At 38.6% G+C, this 22,045-nt stretch overlaps 1 protein-coding gene across 2 annotated transcripts in view; it reads right to left on the bottom strand.

Annotated features, from left to right (window-relative positions):
• Positions 1-22,045, bottom strand: part of HACL1 (2-hydroxyacyl-CoA lyase 1) — a 45,622-nt gene that overhangs the window by 15,887 nt on the left and 7,690 nt on the right. For both annotated transcript variants that reach the window (XM_067737411.1, XM_067737412.1), the window contains exons 8-12: positions 20,385-20,497; positions 16,531-16,666; positions 12,544-12,649; positions 10,319-10,402; positions 9,274-9,375 (exon numbers count right to left, since the gene is read on the bottom strand). In XM_067737411.1, coding sequence (XP_067593512.1) covers positions 9,274-9,375; positions 10,319-10,402; positions 12,544-12,649; positions 16,531-16,666; positions 20,385-20,497 — 541 coding nt within the window. The remainder of the gene's footprint in view (positions 1-9,273; positions 9,376-10,318; positions 10,403-12,543; positions 12,650-16,530; positions 16,667-20,384; positions 20,498-22,045) is intronic.

Here is a 22,045-nt window from a genome sequence, read left to right as displayed (position 1 = left end):
CTCTGAGAAGCTAATTGATCTGTCAACCGTCCTAGGGGACAGGCTAAGAAAAACGGGTCCCAGTCCCAATTTGGGACACAATCAAATAAGGCAGGAAATATCCCTCTTCCTGGAGATCCACGACACACACTAGCATATTAAAGACTAAGACGTCCTATAGTAAAGATAGCTGAAGACACTGGGTTAAGCAAAACTAAACAGTCTTATTTGAGCACTTTCAGGGAAACACTGCCTTAGAAAAAGTGAAAATTTTATTCTAGAATATTTTCATCTAAAATATGACTCTATATTTAAAATTAAAAGTGAAGTTGGGGTTTTAGAAAATCTAATCTTTCCCCACATGTACTGGAAAGGGGATATGCTTTACCCACTACTCTGGAGGGTCTCTAAATGGAGGGGAAACAGAAAGGTTATTGTCCTTGTCTAGCCAAATGCCTTTTAGAGCTTCAGCAGCAAAGCCCCACTGCCTCTTCACCTGTACTACTTTGGTCTGCTAGAGATTATACCCAAGATGGATGAGGGACCCTCCTATACTCATGCACCAGAGAAGAGAGGCAAGATCCTTCCATCTTAAACTAAGGTGATTCCTATGGAAAAGAAGGAATTAATCACTATACCATTCAGGAAAGAAAACTGAGACTGGCTCCTGATAGGAGAAAGTCATTGATTAAACTTCCAAAAAAGAAAGAATCATATAGAGACAACTCTACTTATTTGGCAAATGCAAATTTATTCCAAGACGACTGATATATTAGGGAACAATATGAATATAGCTGGAATTTTGTATTTGCTTATGCATGATTCCATCAGTTAGAAACACTACATGAACAGAGAAAACTACACCCAGCTGAACCAAGATGCAGAGGAATACACAAAACAGCCAAAAAAAAAAAAAAATCAGAACAGCTGGAGAGGAACTTCAAGATGGCAGAAGAGTAAGACGTGGAGATCACCTTCCTCCCCACAAATACATCAGAAATACATCTACATGTGGATCAACCCCTACAGAACACCTACTGAACGCTGGCAGAAGACCTCAGACCTCCCAAAAGGCAAGAAACTCCCCACATACCTGGGCAGGACAAAAGAAAAAAGAAAAAACAGACAAAAGAATGGGGATGGAACCTGAACCTTGGGGAGGGAGCTGTGAAGGAGGAAAGGTTTCCACATACTAGGAAGCCCCTTCGCGGGCGGAGACTGCGAGTGGCAGAGGGGGAAGCTTCGGAGCCACGGAGGAAAGCACAGCAACAGGGGTGCGGAGGGCAATTCCCGCACAGAGGATCGGTGCCGACCAGCACTCACCAGCCTGAGAGGCTTGTCTGCTCACCCGCTGGGATGGGCGGGGCTGGGAGCTGAAGCTTGGGCTTCGGTCGGATCACAGGGAGAGGACTGGGGTTGGCTGCATGAACACAGCCTGAAGGGGGCTAGTGCGCCACAGCTAGCTGGGAGGGAGTCCAGGAAAATGTCTGGAGCTGCCAAAGAGGCAAGAGACTTTTTCTTGCCTCTTTGTTTCCTGGTGCGTAAGGAGAGGGGATTAAGAGTGCTGCTTAAATTAAATTAAATTAAGAGCGCCAGAGACGGGCGCGAGCCGCGGCTAAAAGCGCGGACCCCAGAGCTGGGCATGAGACGCTAAGGCTGCCGCTGCCACCACCAAGAAAACTGTGCGAGCACAGGTCACTATCCACACCCTCCTTCCGGGGAGCCTGTGCAGCCAGCCACTGCAAGGGTCCCGGAATCCAGGGACAACTTCCCTGGGAGAATGCACGGCGCGCCTCAGGCTGGTGCAACGTCATGCCGGTCTCTGCTGCCGCAACTCGCCCCGCACTCCGTGCCCCTCCCTCCCCCCGGCCTGAGTGAGCCAGAGCCCCCGAATCAGCGGCTCCTTTAACCCCGTCCTGCCTGAGTGAAGAACAGATGCCCTCAGGCGACCTGCACGCAGAGGTGGGTCCAAATCCAAAGCTGAACCCCAGGAGCTGTGCGAACAAAGAAGAGAAAGGGAAATCTCTACAGGCAGCCTCAGGAGCCGCAGATCAAATCTCTACAAGCAACTTGATGTACCCTGCATCTGTGGAATACCTGAAGAGATAATGAATCATCCCAAATTGAGGAGGTGGACTTTGGGAGCAATGATATACATACTTTTTTCCCTTTTTCTCTTTTCGTGAGTGTGTATGTGTATGCTTCTGTGTGTGATTTTGTCTGTATACCTTTGCTTTTACCATTTGTCCTAGAGTTCTGTCTGTCTGTTTTCTTTTTTTTTTTTTTAGCATCGTTTTTAGCACTTGTTATCATTGGTGCATTTGTTTTTTGGTTTTGTTGCTCTCTTCTTTCTCTCTTTTTTTTTATTACTTAAAAAAATTTTTTTAATAATTATTTTTTATTTTAATAATTTTACTTTATTTTATTTTATCTTCTTCTTTCTTTTTTTTCCTCCCTTTTATTCTGAGCTGTGTGGATGACAGGCTCTTGGTGCTCCAGCCAGGCATCAAGGCTGTGCCTCTGAGGTAGGAGAGCCAAGTTCAGGACACTGGTCCACAAGAGACCTCCCAGCTGCATGTAATATCAAATGGCAAAAATCTCCCAGAGACGTCCATCTCAACAAGACCCAGTTCCACTTAATGACTAGCAAGCTACACTACTGGACACTCTATGCCAAACAACTGCAAGACAGGAACACGACCCCATCCATTAGCAGAGAGGCTGCTTAAAATCATAAGGCCACAGACACCCCAAAACACACCACCAGATGTGGACCTGCCCACCAGAAAGACAAGATCCAGCCTCATCCACCAGAACACAGGCACTAGTCCCCTCCACCAGGAAGCCTACACAACCCACTGAACCAACCTTAGCCACTGGGGACAGACACCAAAAACAACAGGAACTATGAACATACAGCCTGTGAAAAGGAGACCCCCAAACACAGTAAGTTAAGCAAAATGAGAAGACAGAGAAACTCACAGCTGATGAAGGAGCAAGATAAAAACCCACTCGACCTAACAAATGAAGAGGAAATAGGCAGTCTACCTGAAAAAGAATTCAGAGCAATGATAATCCAAAATCTTGGAAATAGAATGAAGAAGATACAAGAAACGTTTAACAAGGACCTAGAAGAAATAAAGAGCAAACAACAGTGATGAACACAATAAATGAAATTAAAAATTATCTAGAAGGGATCAATAGCAGAATAACTGAGGCAGAAGAACGGATAAGTGACCTGGAAGATAAAATAGTGGAAATAACTACTGCAGAGCAGAATAAAGAAAAAAGAATGAAAAGAATTGAGGACAGTCTCAGAGACCTCTGGGACAACATTAAACATACCAACATTCGAATTATAGGGGTTCCAGAAGAAGAAGAGAAAAAGAAAAGGACTGAGAAAATATTTGAAGAGATTATAATTGAAGACTTCCCTAATATGGGAAAGGAAATAGTTAATCAAGTCCAGGAAGCACAGAGAGTCCCATAAATCCAAGGAGAAACATGCCAAGACACATATTAATCAAACTATCAAAAACTAAATACAAAGAAAAAATATTAAAAGCAGCAAGGGAAAAACAACAAATAACACACAAGGGAATCCCCATAAGGTTAACAGCAGATCTTTCAGCAGAAACTCTGCAAGCCAGAAGGGAGTGGCAGGACATATTTAAAGTGATGAAGGAGAAAAACCTGCAACCAAGATTACCCAGCAAGGATCTCATTCAGATTTGATGGAAAAATTAAAACCTTTACAGACAAGCAAAAGCTAAGAGAATTCAGCACCACCAAACCAGCCTTACAACAAATGCTAAAGGAACTTCTCTCAGCAGGAAACACAAGAGAAGGAAATGACCTACAACAACAAACCCAAAACAATTAAGAAAATGGTAATAGGAACATACATATCGATAATTACCTTAAGTGTAAATGGATTAAATGATCCAACCAAAAGAAACAGACTGGCTGAATGGATACAAAAACAAGACCTGTATATACGCTGTCTACAAGAGACCCACTTCAGACGTAGGGACACATACAGACTGAAAGTGAGGGGATGGAAAAAGATATTCCATGAAAATGGAAATCAAAAGAAAGCTGGAGGAGCAATTCTCATATCAGACAAAATAGACTTTAAAATAAAGACTATTACAAGAGACAAAGAAGGACACTACATAATGATGAAGGGATCTATCCAAGAAGAAGATATAACAATTGTAAATATTTATGCAACCAACATAGGAGCACCTCAATACACAAGGCAAATGTTAACAGCCATAATAGGGGAAATCGACAGTAACACAATAATAGTAGCGGACATAAACACCCCACTTTCACTAATGGACAGATCATCCAAAATGAAAATAAATAAGGAAACACAAGCTTTAAATGATACATTAAACATGATGGACTTAATTGATATTTATAGGACATTCCATCCAAAAACAACAGAATACACTTTCTTCTCAAGTGCTCATGGAATATTCTCCAGGATAGATCATATCTTGGGTCACAAATCAAGCTTGGTAAATTTAAGAAAATTGAAATCGTATCAAGTATCTTTTTTGACCACAACGTTATCAATTCCAGGAAAAAATCTGTAAAAAATACAAACACATGGAGGGTAAACAATACACTACTAAATACCCAAGAGGTCATTGAAAAAATCAGAGAGAAAATTTAAAAAATACCTAGGGACAAATGACAATGAAAACACAACCACCCAAAACCTACGGGATGCAGCAAAAGCAGTTTTAAGAGGGAAGTTTATAGCAATACAATCTTACCTCAAGAAACAAGAAACATCTCAAATAAACAACCTAACCTTACACCTAAAGCAATTAGAGACAGAAGAACAAATAACCCCAAAGTTAGAAGAAGGAAAGAAATCATAAAGATCAGATCAGAAATCAAAGAAAAAAGAAATAAAGGAAATGACAGCAAAGATCAATAAAAATAAAAGCTGGTTCTTTGAGAAGATAAACAAAATTGATAAGCCATTAGCCAGACTCATGAAGAAAAAAAGGGAGAAGACTCAAATCGACAGAATTAGAAATGAAAAAGGAGAAGAAACAACGGACACTGCAGAAATACAAAGGATCATGAGAGATTACTACAAGCAACTCTATGCCAATAAAATGCACAAACTGCAAGAAATGGACAAATTCTTAGAAATGCACAACCTGTGGAGACTGAACCAGGAAGAAATAGAAAATATGAGCAGACCAGTCACAAGCACTGAAATTGAAACTGTGATTAAAAATCTTCCAACAAACAAAAGCCCAGGACCAGATGGCTTCACAGGCGAATTCTATCAAACATTTAGAGAAGAGCTAACACCTATTCTTCTCAAACTCTTCCAAATATAGCAGAGGGAGGAACACTCCCAAACTCATTCTACGAGGCCACCATCACCTTGATATCAAAACCAGACAAAGATTTCACAAACAAAGAAAACTACAGGCCAATATCACTGATGAACATAGATGCAAAATCCTCAACAAAATACTAGCAAACAGAATCCAACAGCACATTAAAAGGATCATACACCATGATCAAGTGGGGTTTATCCCAGGAATCTTCAATATATGCAAATCAATCAATGTGATACACCATATTAACAAATTGAAGGAGAAAAAACATATGATCATCTCAATAGATGCAGAAAAAGCTTGTGACAAAATTCAACGCCCATTTATGATAAAAACCCTTCAGAAAGCAGGCATAGAGGGAACTTTCCTCAACATAATAAAGGCCATATATGACAAACCCACAGCCAACATCATCCTCAATGGTGAAAAACTGAAAGCATTTCCACTAAGATCAGGAACAAGACAAGGTTGCCCACTCTCACCACTATTATTCAACATATTTTGGAAGTTTTAGCCACAGCAATCAGAGAAGAAAAAGAAACAAAAGGAATCCAAATTGGAAAAGAAGAAGTAAAGCTGTCACTGTTTGCAGATGAAATGATACTATACATAGAGAATCCTACAGATGCTACCAGAAAACTACTACAGCTAATCAATAAATTTGGTAAAGTAGCAGGATACAAAATTAATGCACAGAAATCTCTGGCATTCCTATACACTAATGATGAAAAATCTGAAAGTGAAATTAAGAAAACACTCCCATTTACCACTGCAACAAAAAGAATAAAATATCTAGGAATAAACCTACCTAAGGAGACAAAAGATCTGTATGCAGAAAATCATAAGACACTGATTAAATAAATTAAATATGATACAAAGAGATGGAGAGATATACCACATTCTTGGATTGGAAGAATCAACATTGTGAAAATGACTATATTACCCAAAGCAAACTACAGATTCAGTGCAATCCCTATCAAACTACCACTGGCATTTTTCACAGAACTAGAACAAAAAACTTCACAATTTGTATGGAAATACAAAAGACCCCGAATAGCCAAAGCAATCTTGAGAAAGAAAAATGGAGCTGGAGGAATCACGCTCCCTGACTTCAGACTATACTACAAAGCTACAGTAATCAAGACAGCATGTTACTGGCACAAAAACAGAAAGATAGATCAATGGAACAGAAATCCCAGAGATAAACCCATGCACATATGGTCACCTTATCTTTGATAAAGGAGGCAGGAATGTACAGTGGAGAAAAGACAGCCTCTTCAATAAGTGGTGCTGGGAAAATTGGACAGCTACATGTAAAAGAATGAAATTAGAACACTCCCTAACACCATACACAAAAATAAGCTCAAAATGGATTAAAGTCCGAAATGTAATGCCAGACACTATCAAACTCTTAGAGGAAAACATAGGCAGAACACTCTATGACATCAATCACAGCACGATCCTTTTTGACCCACCTCCTAAAGAAACGGAAATAAAAGCAAAAATAAACAAATGGGACCTAATGAAACTTAAAAGCTTTTGCACAGCAAAGGAAACCATAAACAAGAATGAAAAGACAACCTTCAGAATGGGAGAAAATATTTGCATATGAAGCAACTGACAAAGGATTAATCTCCAAAATTTACAAGCAGCTCATGCAGCTCAATATGAAAAAGACAAACAACCCAATCCAAAAATGGGCAGAAGACCTAAACAGACATTTCTCCAAAGAAGATACACAGATTGCCAACAAACACATGAAAGAATGCTCTACATCATGAATTATTAGAGAAATGCAAATCAAAACTACAGTGAGATATCATCTCACACCGGTCAGAATAGCCACCATCCAAAAATCTAGAAACAATAAATGCTGGAGAGGGTGTGGAGAAAAGGGAACCCTCTTGCACTGTTGGTGGGAATGTAAATTGGTGCAGCCACTATGGAGAACAGTATGGAGGTTCCTTAAAAAACTAAAAATAGAACTACCATACAACCCAGCAATCCACTACTGGGCATATACCCTGAGAAAACCATAATTCAAAAAGAGTCATGTACCACAATGTTCATTGCAGCTCTATTTACAATAGCCATGACATGGAAGTAACCTAAGCGTCCATCAACAGATGAAGGGATAAAGAAGATGTGGCACATATATACAATGGAATATTACTCAGCCATAAAAAGAAACGAAATTGAGTTATTTGTAGTGAGGTGGTTGGACCTAGAGTCTGTCATAGAGAGTGAAGTAAGTCAGAAAGAGAAAGACAAATACCGTATGCTAACACCTAGACATGGAATCTAAAAAAGAAAAAAAAAATGGTCATGAAGAACCTAGGGGCAAGACGGGAATAAAGACACAAACCTACTAAAGAATAGACTTGAGGATACAGGAGGGGGAAGGTTAAGCTGGGACAAAGTGAGAGAGTGGCATGGACATATATATACTACCAAACGTAAAATAGATTGCTAGTGGGAAGCAGCCGCATAGCACGGGGAGATCAGCTCGGTGCTTTGTGACCACCCAGAGGGGTGAGATAGGGAGGGTGGGAGGGAGGGAGACACAAGAGGGAAGAGATACAGAGATATATGTATATGTATAATTGATTCACTTTGTTATAAAGAAGAAACTAAGACACCACTGTAAAGCAATTATACTCCAATAAAGATGTTAAAAAAAAAATCAGGAACAACTTTCTCACAATCAAAGAGAAAACACTATCCATATACAAAGACTTTAAACAAAAATTGCCAAATCCTGCAGAAGTGGCTCATTTTAGTGCTAACAGTGGATGGTTTGGTAGTTTCATACATTACTATAAATTTCAAAGCCTTCAGCTATCAGGCAGAGCCATGAGTGCAGATAAGGAAGTTGCAAAAGAATTTCCAGCAGTGATACAAAAGTTAATTGAAAAAGAAAGCTACAAATGGTCTCACTAACATAAAATGAAATTAAATGAAATGAAATAAATGTGAGGGGATGGATGTGTTAATTAACTAGATGGGGAGAACTCTTTCACAGTGTGTTTATCAATGCACCACGATGTACCTTTAAATATCTTACAATTTTATACATCAATTACACCTCCACAGGGACTTCCCTGGTGGCTCAGTGCTTAAGAATCTGCCTGCCAATGCAGGTAACACGGCTCTGAGCCCTGGTCCGGGAAGATCCCACATGTCGCAGAGCAACTAAGACCGTGCATCACAACTACTGAGCCTGCGCTCTAGAGTCCGTGAGCCACAACTACTGAGCCCACGTGCCACAACTACTGAAGCCCAAGCACCTAGAGCCCTTGCTCCGCAACAAAGAGAAGCCACCACAATGAGAAGCCCGTGCACCACAACAAAGAGTAGCCCCCACTCACCGCAACTAGAGAAACCCCACGCACAGCAACAAAGACCCAACGTGGCCAAAAATAAATAAATAAATAAATTAAAAAAATTATACCTCAATAAAGTGGAAATTAAAAAAAAATGAAAAAGGTGGTATCCATTAGATCAAATTTTCAGTTTTGATGAAACATCTATTATAAATGCATGCCTTGGTGGACTTATATCTTACAGGACAAACATGCCCCAACATGCCCCAGGATTTAAAGTTCCAAAAGATCTCTTGTGATTTGGTGCCAAGGTCAAACTGAGGACAAGGAGCCACACCCATCCACATTGGCTCTTACGACTCTCTGTCCAATGTCAGATCCCCTCTTTCCACTGCTTCACGGTAACTCACGAGCTATAACCTTTCCAATGCCCACTTCCACAAGAAACTTCAGGTGCCATATTTATTGTAATACATATATGAATGTGTGTGTGTGTATCTTACACGTTATGATTTTAGGAATGCAAATGTCATGCTATGACAGAACTAACTGAACCATGGCCCTGAAGTATTCTTGAGTTTCAGTGGGTCCCATATTACCTTGGATAAAGCTTCATTGCTCTTCATTTTTTCTCTCAGAATTTTCCACCACTTGCTCTCAGGAGGATACTGCCATGGTGTTTTATCAAATTGTTCTAAAAGCTAAAAAGCAGAAACTTTTTCTTTCCTTTTTGAAAATAAATCATATTAGCATAAAAATCTCTTCTAAAAAAGACACACAGCTACAGTATCCTACCTTTCACATCACTCATACTCTGTTTTTCCTCTGGGCAGTAAACAACTGATAGAAGATAAATAGGTACCACGGAAAGCTTCTGCTTGGTTCAGTGACGACTTCTACCAGAAATTGGGATCCCACAAGACAAAGCAGAACTGTAACCCCCTCCATACTTCACAGGCAAGGGGGCTTGTAAGCCTTCCTCTGCCTCTGACAACAGAAGGAAAATCACCCTGCCAAAGAACCCCTGCAAGAAGACTCATAGCCCCAATACCTAGGGATTCCCATGATACAGACCAAATGCTCCAGAGTGTTTTAATATTGGGGATTACATCCTAATTTTGTATAATCATGACAATCATACCAATTTGTATCCAAAGTCATGTAACAAATGTGCCTATATTTTATCTGTCACAGTGAAATGTATAAATTATATACAAATAATAAGAATCTGGATAAGTCACTGATTACAGTTTGAAGAGTAAAAAATCTCTTTATTGCCTTAAGAAATACTAAGTTAGATTTTTTCCAGTACATAAAGCCATTTCTTGGCTGTAAGTTCAGTTCCTCTGGGAGCTGTATTATAATCTTTCAGATAGCTGAAATCAGTTTGCCGACTGAATGCCTTTAAATTTTCGATCACCTTTCAAAAATGCTTAACTTACCCACATACAAATTATCTATACATAAGGAATTGGATTTACCAAGTTCCATAGTTATATTTAAGAATAGCTTTACATCATAAATTTTATTTAAAATAGATATTAATAGACCTGTCACCAAGTGAATCAAGATTTAAACATTTTCAAGAACTGACTTCCCTAAAGACCAAGCCACATAAACTAAAACCCAGGCAAAAGCTCTCACCTGTTTAGTGACAGCATTTATGTCTCCTAGCAAGGTCACAGCAGGTCTTACATTATTCCCCAACTCTTCTGCACAGATATCAACCTAAAAAAGAGGCAAGGCTAAAGAACAAACTGTTTATTCTTAAAAATCTTTAAGAATTAAGACAGTAAATGGACTGTGCATGTTACACATAAGCATATGATTAAGATTTGATATTCAAGAAGTTCCTTGATAAAAGTATAAATCCGTGGAACTATATGAGTATCATAGCTAGTATAGAAACCTCACTATCCTCACTTCAAGAAGTAAAATTGCTGTGTCAGTTAGGCTTGAACATTTAAAATTTTATTAAACCTTGTGTAATTGTTCATTAAAAAAAAAGAAACCTCACTATCTTCCTTCATTTTAAAATCTACTCCGGGGACTTTCCTGGTGGCGCAGTGGTTAAGAATCCACCTGCCAATGCAGGGGGATGTGGGTTCGAGCCCTGGTCTGGGAAGATCCCACATGCCAAGGAGCAACTAAGCCCGTGGGGCACAACTACTGAGCCCATGTGCCACAACTACTGAGGCTGTGTGCCACACCTACTGAAGCCCGCGCGCCTAGAGCCCGTGCTCTGCAATGAGAAGCCACCGCAGTGAGAAGCCCGCACACCGCAAGGAAGAGTAGCCCCCGCTTGCCGCAGCTAGAGAAAGCCCGTGTGCAGCAACGAAGACCCAACACAGCCAAAAATAAATAAATAAAAATTAAAAAAAAAATCTACTCTGTAGAACTTTACTATTGTTCCACTATACTCACAGGAATGCATTTGACTTGATCAATTACAGTTTTGAATGTAATGAATAATAAGGTTCTACTTAATTACCCTGGAATTCTTATTCAGAGCAGGAGTTCTCAAATTTCAGCATATATCAGAACCTCCCGGTAGGCCTGTTAAGCCACAGACTGCAAGAATCCACCTCAGAGTTTCTGACCTCAAGAGGTCTGGGGTGGGGCCCAAAAATATACATTTCTAACAGGTTTCCCAGGAGGTGCTGATGCTGCTGGTCCAGGAACCACATTTTGAGACCCACTCCCAGGGAACGGCATGATTTCATCCTATTTACTCAGAAGCTCCATTTCTGGATGGCCATGGGCAAGTGAAAACAGCTTCTTGAGGAAAAGTAATTTAGGCACCCCAAAGGGGATGCACTTCATTCTGTAATCAAGAGGCAGCATCTTCCAGTACAATCCAGGTCTTGCTTGTTTGTGGTTTTAGTTTTCAATGGCCCCTATTAGAAGTTGACTTAGGAAGTAAAAGGTAAGCAGGGAGAAGACAGCAATTGCAGTGAGGCCATTAAAATACCTTTACACAATCTGTGTAGGGCAAACAGGTTTCTGGGAAGTACCTTTCACATCAGTAAGGAAACTGGTTTATAAAGAGGGGTCATAAAGATACAAGAGCTTATTCCAAACACATAGTTTTAGCACCATTGGTTAGATATTTCCATCCAAAGGGTGTTTGACGGTTTTGGAATCTAAAAGAATAACTTGATCCCTAACAATGCTGAATGTTTTGTTCTAATCTACCTCCTACTTGAACCTCTTTTGTCTACCTTTAAATATACTTGAACTATGAAGAAGAGCCAAATTATGCTTTTCAAACTATTGAAAACTTGATTTTGAAAGGTTTTCTGGTTAGCAGTAAAGTGGTACATTATGTTTCATAGGCCTGAAAAGGCAGCTTACTTTGGTACCTGTAATTATGCCAGACAATTTATAAAATTCTACTTTTGTAAAAAGAGAAACAGTTCTTTACAAAAGCCGAGAAGAAAGTGGAGCTGATAATGGCTGAGAGAACAATAAACTACACATAGCTCTGATTTTAAATCTCTCCTCTTAGGACTTCCCTGGTGGCACAGTGGTTAAGAATCCGCCTGCCAATACAGGGGACGTGGGTTTGAGCCCTGGTCCGGGAAGATCCCACATGCCAAGGAGCAACTAAGCCCATGTGCCACAACTAATGAGCCTGAGCTCTAGAGCCTGCGAGCCACAACTACTGAGGCTGTGTACAACAACTCCTGAAGCCTGTGCGCCTAGAACCTGTGCTCCACGACAAGAGAAGCCACTGCAATGAGAAGCCCGCGCACCGCAATGAAGAGTAGCCCCCGCTCACCGCAACTAGAGAAAGCCCAAGTGCAGCAATGAAGACCCAACGCAGCCAAAAATCAATCAATCAATCAATTAATCTCTCCTCTGAGTACCTGGATAAACTTCACATCTGGCTGATATCTTGGAGGCAGTCCAAAATGTAAAATCCAATTTAATCTGGCACCAAGTAACACAATTACATCAGCAAATTGCAAAGCCCTATTAAAAAGAAAAATCTGATATAACAAAAGGGATATCTACATTCTTATTTGAATTATTCTAAAGTATTTGGAAAAGTCTAAATAATTTGGATCTTGCACTGTTCTTGAGAATCAGCTTATACGGTAAATTTGATCTTTCAAACTGAAATAATTTATGAAGCCATTCTATTTAAATGGTAATCCAAAAGATGAAATAAGTAGAAAATACTACCATAAGACTTTATCTATACTCTATAGCATTTATTACTTTTTTATCATTAGAAAAATTAATATAAGTATACTGTAGATAATCTGGAAAAAGCAGAAAAGTATAAAGAAAAAGCCAAAATTTCCCAATAATACTATCAACTTATAAACTATTATTAATATCCTGGCATAATTTCATCTAGTCTTTTTTTCTATGCATGTGTATTTTTATATAGTTGAGCTTATACACTAAATGTCTCATGCGCTTTTGCTTATCATAAATGTTTTCCTTTATCATTAAGTTCTTCTTAAATACAAATTTTAAAGGCTACACATTTTGTTGAACACAAATTTATTTCACCTCTTCTCAAATGCTGGATATTTTTCTTTGTTATTAACAGTACTGGGTTGCACATCTTTATTTGAATCTTAATATATACTTCATATTGATTCCTTGAAGCAGGTATTTTTATGATGATTGATTCACTTTCCCCAACTGCTTTAAAAAAATATTACACCAAGTATATTTCTAACAGTTTTATATATCTTAGTATTTTTGTCAATATAACTTCAATTTTTTGATATTTACTTTGATATCTACTCTGATATTAATAACCCTTGCTTTCCTTTTGTTTACCTCATACATCTTTGCTTGCTTTTACACTGTATCATTTTGTTTCAGATGTGGCTCTAATGATGCATACAACTGTCATTATTATTGATCCAACTGAAATGTCATGCCTTTTTCCAGGATAATTTTTATTATAATAACTGCCGTGGGTTTTCTTTTTTCTACTTCTTGGCTATTTCCCATTTTTCTTATCTTTTGCCCAAAGAGGATCTGTTTTGGTTTTTTTTTTTTTTTTGCTTTTATCTTCTGCAGTGGTTTATGCTATTTTTCAGAGAAATTCAGTTATTATTTCAACTATATAGTCAAAAAAGCTATCCTCATATACTGTTTTGGTCCTGTGGGACCCAATTTAACTAACAGATAAAAACTGAAAATGGGGGCTTCCCTGGTGGCAGTGGTTGAGAGTCCGCCTGCCAATGCAGGGGACATGGGTTCGTGCCCTGGTCTGGGAAGATCCTACATGCTGCGGAGCGGCTGGGCCCGTGAGCCATGGCCACTGAGCCTGTGCATCTGGAGCCTGTGCTCCGCAACGGGAGAGGCCACAACAGTGAGAGGCCCGCGTACCACAAAAAAAAAACCAAAAAAACAAAAAAACCCTGAAAATGGAAGGACAGATTTGCTTATAGATATTCCAAAACCCTTGAAATTGTTGATACAATTATTTACAGCCCCTTACAACCTTTTTTATATTATTAATGTCATCAATATTATCTTCTTAAAATTCAATAGGAATGAAGATAAATTTCAGCTCAACCCAAGTTAAAGTATATTAAAAGAAAAAAACAGTGTAATAATTAATTTAGCTACTGTACAATATATACTAATATGAAAAAAGTAAACATATAATCTTATTAAAATAGCATTAAATGAGCAACATTAAAGATTGAACAGCAAACATGACATTTAAAAACCCCTCAAAATTAATTTAGTGTGTGCATGACAACATGAAAATTACCAAATGTAGAACAGTGGTAAACTGTGGAGAGGGAGGGAGGAAGTGGGATCAGGTAAGGTATGCAGGGACTAAAAACAAATCTGTAATTTTTTGTTTCTTAAAAAAAAAACCTTAAAGCAACAACATACTACTTAATATTATATTTGAGAAAGTTGAGTGGTGGTTACATAGTGCTCATTGAATTACTCTCTCGTTTGTATATTTATAATATTTCATAATAAAGAAATTAAAAGAAAAAAATACATGGTTTATCAGAAGGTGTGTTTTAAAAATTTAAAAAGAAGAGGGGCTTCCCTGGCAGTCCAGTGGATAAGACTCCAAGCTCCCACTGCCGGGGGTGTGGGTTTGATCCCTGCCTGGGGACTAAGATGCCGCATGTGGCAGGGCAAAAAAAAAAAAAAAAACAGTAAAAAGAATGAGGTAAAGTCAATTAGAAAAAAAAAAATCTAAGAAGAGACTTCCAGTGCCAGCCAAGGCTGGGTAATCCCACTCCAGCCGAGCTCTCCCACTGATACAGTGGAAACTCTGAACCAAGTATAAAAAGCAACTACCTGAGGCTTCTGAAAAGTAAACAACAGTAGGTGGACTGGGAAGAGATCAAAGAAGTGACCCATGTAGGCGGTGAGTTTTTAAGGTTTTCCCCTCTTTTATCTCTTCGCTTTGATTCAGAGCAGTCCTAGTTGCAGAACTAAAGGAAAGCAAAAACTTGGAGAGAAACCGTGTCTTTTTGGCCAGAAGATCACACGCCTGAGAGCATGGGGGGAAAGCTCCAAAATTTTCTTTTTCTCTATTTCTCTCTCACAGCTGTGCTCTGAGGGCAGCACAGCGGCATTGTGGTAAGTCCTAAGCAGCTAAAATCCCAAGAGAAACTTCATTTTTCAGGCAAGAGGAACTGGGAAAAGGGGCCCCTGTGGTCTGGCGAGTATGGGGGCATCCCCCTTATCTTTCATCTTTCTTTTTTTTCCTGCCACTTTGCGTCAAAGGCAGCACCTGTTGTGTGGTACGATAAGGTAGCAGCAAGGGCCAGGAAAAGGGACTCTGGGAAATGGGTGGGCTATGTCTTAAGAGAGAAAAGGAATCCCTAGTTCTGGATATGAACCAGCATGTTTGTATCCAGAACTGGGGCTGGGGCTCACCCCTGGGCTGGGCATGTGTGGACAGACCCAAAGGAGCATAGCAAAGGCTTTGGAAATCAACTGACCCTGGAACCATGCTCACAGTGAGTGAGTCAGAACCTGCACTCTGAATCTAACCAAGCTAACTGCTTGCTTAAAACAAACAAACAAAATCAGCATTCTACAGAGGATTTTGGTATGACCTAGAATCTCACAACACAGTATTCAAAATTCTAGGATACAATCCAAAACTACTCAAAACACAAAGAACCAGAAAAATTCTAATTTCAAAAGAGAATATAATGAATAGATGCCAATTGTACTGATGACCCAGATGTTAGAATCAGTAAACACATACTTTAAATCAGCTATTATAACTATGTTCCATAAGGTAAACAAAAATACTCTTGAAATAAATGGGAAGATAAACGTTCTCAGCAGAGAAATAGAACATATAAAGTAGACAAAAGGAGTAAAAAGAATTAAACAGTTATTCAAGGACCTATGGGAGAATATCAACATGCCTAATATTTGTGTTACTCCAGAAAGGAGAAAGAGATTGGTGTAGAAAAAAATATTTGAAGAAATAATGGCCAGAAACTTTCCAAATTTGGTGAAAGGTATCAATGTACAGATTCAAGAAGATTAGAGAACCCCAAACAGGATAAACTAAAAGTAAACCGTGTCCAGACACATCATAATCAAACTGCTGAGAAACAAAGATAAAAAAAAATTCTGGAAGGAGCCACAGAAAGACAACTACATCGGTGGACAGAGATTCTCATGACTACAGATTTCTCATCTGAAACCATGAGAGTCAGGAGATAGAGGACAACATCTTTAAAGTGTTGAAAAGTCTGAAAAGAAACAGATGTGCTTAAAATTACGTGATTCTTTCAGAACTTCTCCTAGATTCATTAAAGTCACAAAACAATTTAAATTAGCCTGGAATCTGCCAAGCCATTGTATTTAAAATCTCGAGCGCCACGTACCTGGATCTGGCAGCACCTACACAGTTTGGATGGTTGTCAGGGATAACACCCTTTCCCATGGGAGTGGGCAGAAATGGCAATTTACATTGCTCCACCAACTTCCTGATACTCTCCTCTGCACGGGCATAAGCAGCACCTACAAGAAATTGAAATGTATTGGACAAGTCAGTTAAGCTCCAGACACTGTGACCCTTAAAATAGTTCATGTGAAATTGCTTTTAGAACTTCTCAAACATTCTCCTGCTCAGGGCTTAAACTCAAAACAAATCGTGACTATGGTTTTTGTTTGTTTTTTGGCCATGCCACGCGGCATGTGGGATCTTAGTTCCCCGACCAGGGATCAAACCTGTGCCCCTGCAGTGGAAGCACAGAGTCTTAACCACTGGACCACCAGGGAAGTCCTGTGACTATGGTTTTTATCTTTGGTATTTTAAAACGTTTAAGAAGGCAATAGTTCTAATTTCCCCCCCAAGTGATATTATCAATTATTCTGAAAGATGTCTACCCCTAAACAAAAGTTGCACTTCACTTCTCTTGCTGCTCTTAATTGTCAGTTCTATGCTACCTTCCTACTGGATTATTACTCACAATTCCCTGGACACACATCTACTGGTAGGTGCAGGTAGGAGAGGAAGGACTCTGCCCTGACAGGGAAGAGCAACCTCACACTTTGCTCCCCACCACCAGCTAACCAGGACTGCACCGTCATCTAGTCTGTGTATGGAAATTCTAACAAGGGGGTCTACGTTTCTAAAGCTCTGTAGATCGCTTCATAGGCTCTATAATCCTGTGATCACAACTGGACTAACTCGAATGGGTCACATCATTTGTTTTTACAGTTGTGTGCCTGCAGAATAACCACATGCTTTATGCCCTCAATGGCACTGAAAACAACTTACTGTTTGAATATAGAAATGATTTCGAGGGAGACGCATGAGGGAAGAGATATGGGAACATATGTATATGTATAACTGATTCACTTTGTTATAAAGCAGAAACTAACACACCATTGTAAAGCAATTATACTCCAATAAATATGTTTTAAAAAAAAGAAATGATTTCATTTCTAATGTCATCAAGGCCATCGTTTTAGCTATTTAACTTTATCCTCTTTCTCAGGGTTAGTAGAATATTACTCCATATCCAGAAGTTATAATTCTCTACTGAGTCTCAGTAAATAGTATAGTATGTTCAGATTCAATTTAATGCTCCCCACTATAAAACTACCTTAGAATCTTTTGTCATCCATGTAGGATGAAAAATAATCGCTTTTTTTTAATCCAGAAAGTTTCCTTATATTCTCCTTCTTGCCTCAATATTTGTCCATTCAGTTCCCTCTTCCTGGAATGCGTGGGTTCTCTGTGTCCACTCAGTGACCGGTCACCCATTATTTCAAGGGGTGGCTACAGCATCATCTCTTCTGAACGGTCTTTCCACACCACCTACACAAGAACATTGTTGCTGCTTCCCCTGGGAATCCACCTCAGCTCTCTACACACACCCCACTTATTTGTGACCAGGTCTGTCTACTTATAAGTAGGAACCATTATTTCTCTATATATCCCACAAATGTTTTCTATAATCCCTGCCTTATCATAAGGACTCATTAAATGGTGGTTGAAGGAAGTACAAAAACTAGCATCCACTGAGCTCTTTCTATTATTTTGTTGTTTAATTTTAACAGTACTGTTGAGGTAGCTAATCTCTATTTTACAAGTGAGGTAACTGAGACTCAAAGCAGTTTTTGCCAAGGTCACAGAGCTAATATATCACATAGCTGTACAAAACTCAGCTCTGACTTCAATTTTTTTCTGTTGTCCACCATTTTTACTAAAACTGTTTTTAATTTCTATGTAGTTACCTCCTGTAGTTGATAAATGACTAGCATGGTCATAGATGATTCATAGCCCCTTTAGGTCTAGAACATATAATGGATACTATAATAAATTGCTGACATGTGTATAAACTGGTACAATACCTTGGGAGAAAGCAATTGGACAATATGTTCCAAAGGCCTTAAAATATGAATACATTTTAATTTAATTAATTTTCTTTCTGGGAATCTATCTTATATCCTAAATATGGAAAAAGCTTTAAGTACAAACGAGTCTGTTGCAGCTATTCTAAACACAAACAAAAACTGGCAAAGATTTAAATATTTGCCAGCAAAGTATTAGTATATACATGAATGGACATTAAAAATTATATTTGGGAAGAAAATTTAACACCATGAGAACATGTTATTCTAACATTAAATGAATTAACTATAATACGAAACTGTCTAATAGAGTGGCCATTTGACCCAGCAATCCCACTCCTAGGTACGTACTGAAGAGAACTGAAAACATACATCCACACAAACATTTGTACATGAATGTTCATAGCAACATTTTTCACAGTAGTTCAAAAGTGGAAACATCCCGAATGTCCATCAACTATGAATGGATTAAATTAAATGTGGCATGTCCATACAATGGAATAATAACAATAGTAACTATGAATTATATTTATTATATTATATATAATTATAGTAAATATATTATCATTATTATTCAGCAATAAAAAGAAATGATGTACTGATACATGCTACAACGTGGATGAACCTTGAAAACATTACGCTAAATCAAAAACGTCAGTCACAAAGGACCATACATTATATGATTCTATTTAAAAGAAGTGTCCAAATAGGCAAATCTATAGAGACAGAAAATAGATTCATGGTCGCCTGGGGCAGAGGGCTAAGGAGGTTTGGGGTGACAGCTAAGGGATGTGGGATTTGGGAGAGGGTAATAACGATATTCTAAAATTGATTGTGGTGATGGATGCACAACTTTGTAAATATACCAAAAGATATTAGATTGTATACTTAAAAAAAACTGTCTAGGGCTTCCCTGGTGGCACAGTGGTTGAGAGTCCATCTGCCGATGCAGGGGACACGGGTTCGTGTCCCGGTCCAGGAAGATCCCACATGCCGTGGAGCGGCTGGGCCCATGAGCCATGGCCGCTAAGGCTGCGCGTCCGGAGCCTGTGCTCCACAACGGGAGAGCCCACAACAGTGAGAGGCCCGTATACCACAAAAAATAAATAAATAAAAAACTGTCTATACAGTATGATCACAAGGTATAAAATATACATGCAAAAAGGAATACAAAAGTACTACATGTTAAAATGATCTTCTTTGGATGAAGGGATTTCTTCTTTCTAATCTACTGGATTTTCCAAATTTTTAATAATATTCATGTGTAATCTTCATAATGGAAAGAAACACATTTTATTCATAAGAAATGTAATAGGGACTTCCCTGGTGGTGCAGTGGTTAAGAATCCGCCTGCCAATGCAGGGGACACGGGTTCGATCCCTGGTCTGGGAAGATCCCACATGCCAAGGAGCAACTAAGCCCGTGTGCCACAACCACTTAAGCCTGTGTGCCTAGAGCCCACGAGCCACAACTACTGAGCCCACGTGCCAGAACTACTGAAGCCCATGCACCAAGAGCCCATGATCTGCAACTAGAGAAGCCACCACAATGAGAAGCCTGTACACCACAACGAAGAGTAGCCCCCGCTCGACACAACTAGAGAAAGCCCACATTCAGCAACGAAGACCCAACGCAGCCAAAAATAAATAAACTAAATAAATTTACAAAAAAAGAAAGAAATGTAATAGGTGATATTCCAGGCATTCTAGAATAATTCTGATTTCAAAACTAATAAATAATGCTAAATGAATAAAGAGAATTTTTATTCCAATTTCAAACATTAGAGCCAATGCTAATAAATAATGAAGACAATTTCTAAACAGAATCAGCATTCTTTTGAAAGCCTAGCAAGATTTAGAGTTCCATTCAATGCTACCTTTCCCGATGATAAGAAGGGGCTGTTTGGCATTCCTAATAACAGATGCTGCCATACATACAGCAGAGCTTTCTGCCATACTAACAGGAGGTGGCATGCAGCACTCCATGTACCTGGAAATAAAGAGCTCTGTTAATTAGGAGGCCAACTTTTTAACTTTTTTATTGTGAAAATATCAAATACAGAAAAAGGTAGAAAAAATAGTATAATAAACTCCATATGCCCACCCTGTAAATTCAACTACTAATATTTTACCACATTTGCCTCACACATACATGCATAAATATACATACACATTTCTTTCTAAACCATTTGACAGTAGATTACCACAGCAAGACTTAAAAATTAAAAGATAAGGACTTTCTCCCATATAACCATAATATCCTTATCATACCTGGTAAATTAATATTTATTCCCTAAGATCATTTAACAACCAAAGGAGCAATTCACTGACAGGAAATCTGAATTAATGGCTTCACACTGTGGTAGTAGTTGTTGTTGTAGTAATAATAAAAAAAATACTAAAAGTTAATATTTCATACCTACTATGTACCATTTATCCTTATTTAATTTTCAAAATAATGAGATTAGGTATTACCATTATCTCTGTTTCACTACTGTGGAAAAAAAAAACCTCAAAAAGTAGGTAACTTGCCTGGGGTCCCCAGATGGCATGTGGCAAAGACTGGATTGAAATCGGTTTTTCTGTCTCCAAAGTCCATGCTTTTAACTACCTCACTATATTTCCACTCACTGAGTAAGTCAATATTTTAGTATCACAATATGCATTAGTGAAAGAAATATTAAATATTAAAACTGTCATAGTTAAGTATTTCTAGACACCAACTCCTCAGTGTTTTAGTTCATTTATCCTAATTAATAAACATCATACTGTACAAAACTTGGGCATATAATACCAAAAAAGGACATCCAAATCTTTACAAAAATTTTAAAGAAGGCTTACAGAGTTAACTTACCTAAGGCACATCTCCCCCCAACCCCAATAATATTATTTTGATTGTCATGTTCAGGTATTATGAAGAATAGATGTCCTTTTTGTCTGACTCTCCCAAATGGAAACCTCTACTTGGTATCCTGAGTGAACAGAAATGCCCACTGTCTCTCTGTAGTCACTAGGTCCATGACAGCAGGAATGCGCTAAATGGTACTCAGGGTGATGCAGTAACCCAAGTACCCATCCTTACCAGGAGTGACTTAGATACCAGTTTGTTGTACTTATTGTTCACTCAGTGTTTATTTATGGAATAGGGGAACTTGGCAAATCACAGTAACATCTGGTGTTGAAATATTTTTAAATCACAGAGACAGACTGAAATTTTTTATGCTGAGTTCTTACTAGAACTATTTGAAAATTACTATTTTTCAATAGTCACTTCATCTCTTGGTTTATACCATGAAGACTCTAAGTAACCATACTACATGAGGATTAGTTTTTTATGGTTACTGAAAGAATAATTTCAAATGAGGAGTTTGTGAAGCTCCACGTATTTGATTTAGTAATTAAACCCCAAAATAATTCCTAAATAATGCCATTTTAATTAAGAGAATTAAGCCCTTTGGCCAGGATTCAGTTTAATTACTAAATCTTCAAAAGTTAAGACAAATTGAAGATTAACTTATAAACTGCTAGGTAAATTCTT

This window comes from Pseudorca crassidens, chromosome 5 (assembly GCF_039906515.1).
Source record: "Pseudorca crassidens isolate mPseCra1 chromosome 5, mPseCra1.hap1, whole genome shotgun sequence".
NCBI classification, from domain to species: Eukaryota; Metazoa; Chordata; class Mammalia; order Artiodactyla; family Delphinidae; genus Pseudorca; species Pseudorca crassidens.
The sequence above is the reverse complement of the archived record's forward strand: the minus strand, read 5'-3'. Positions and strand labels throughout refer to the sequence as shown.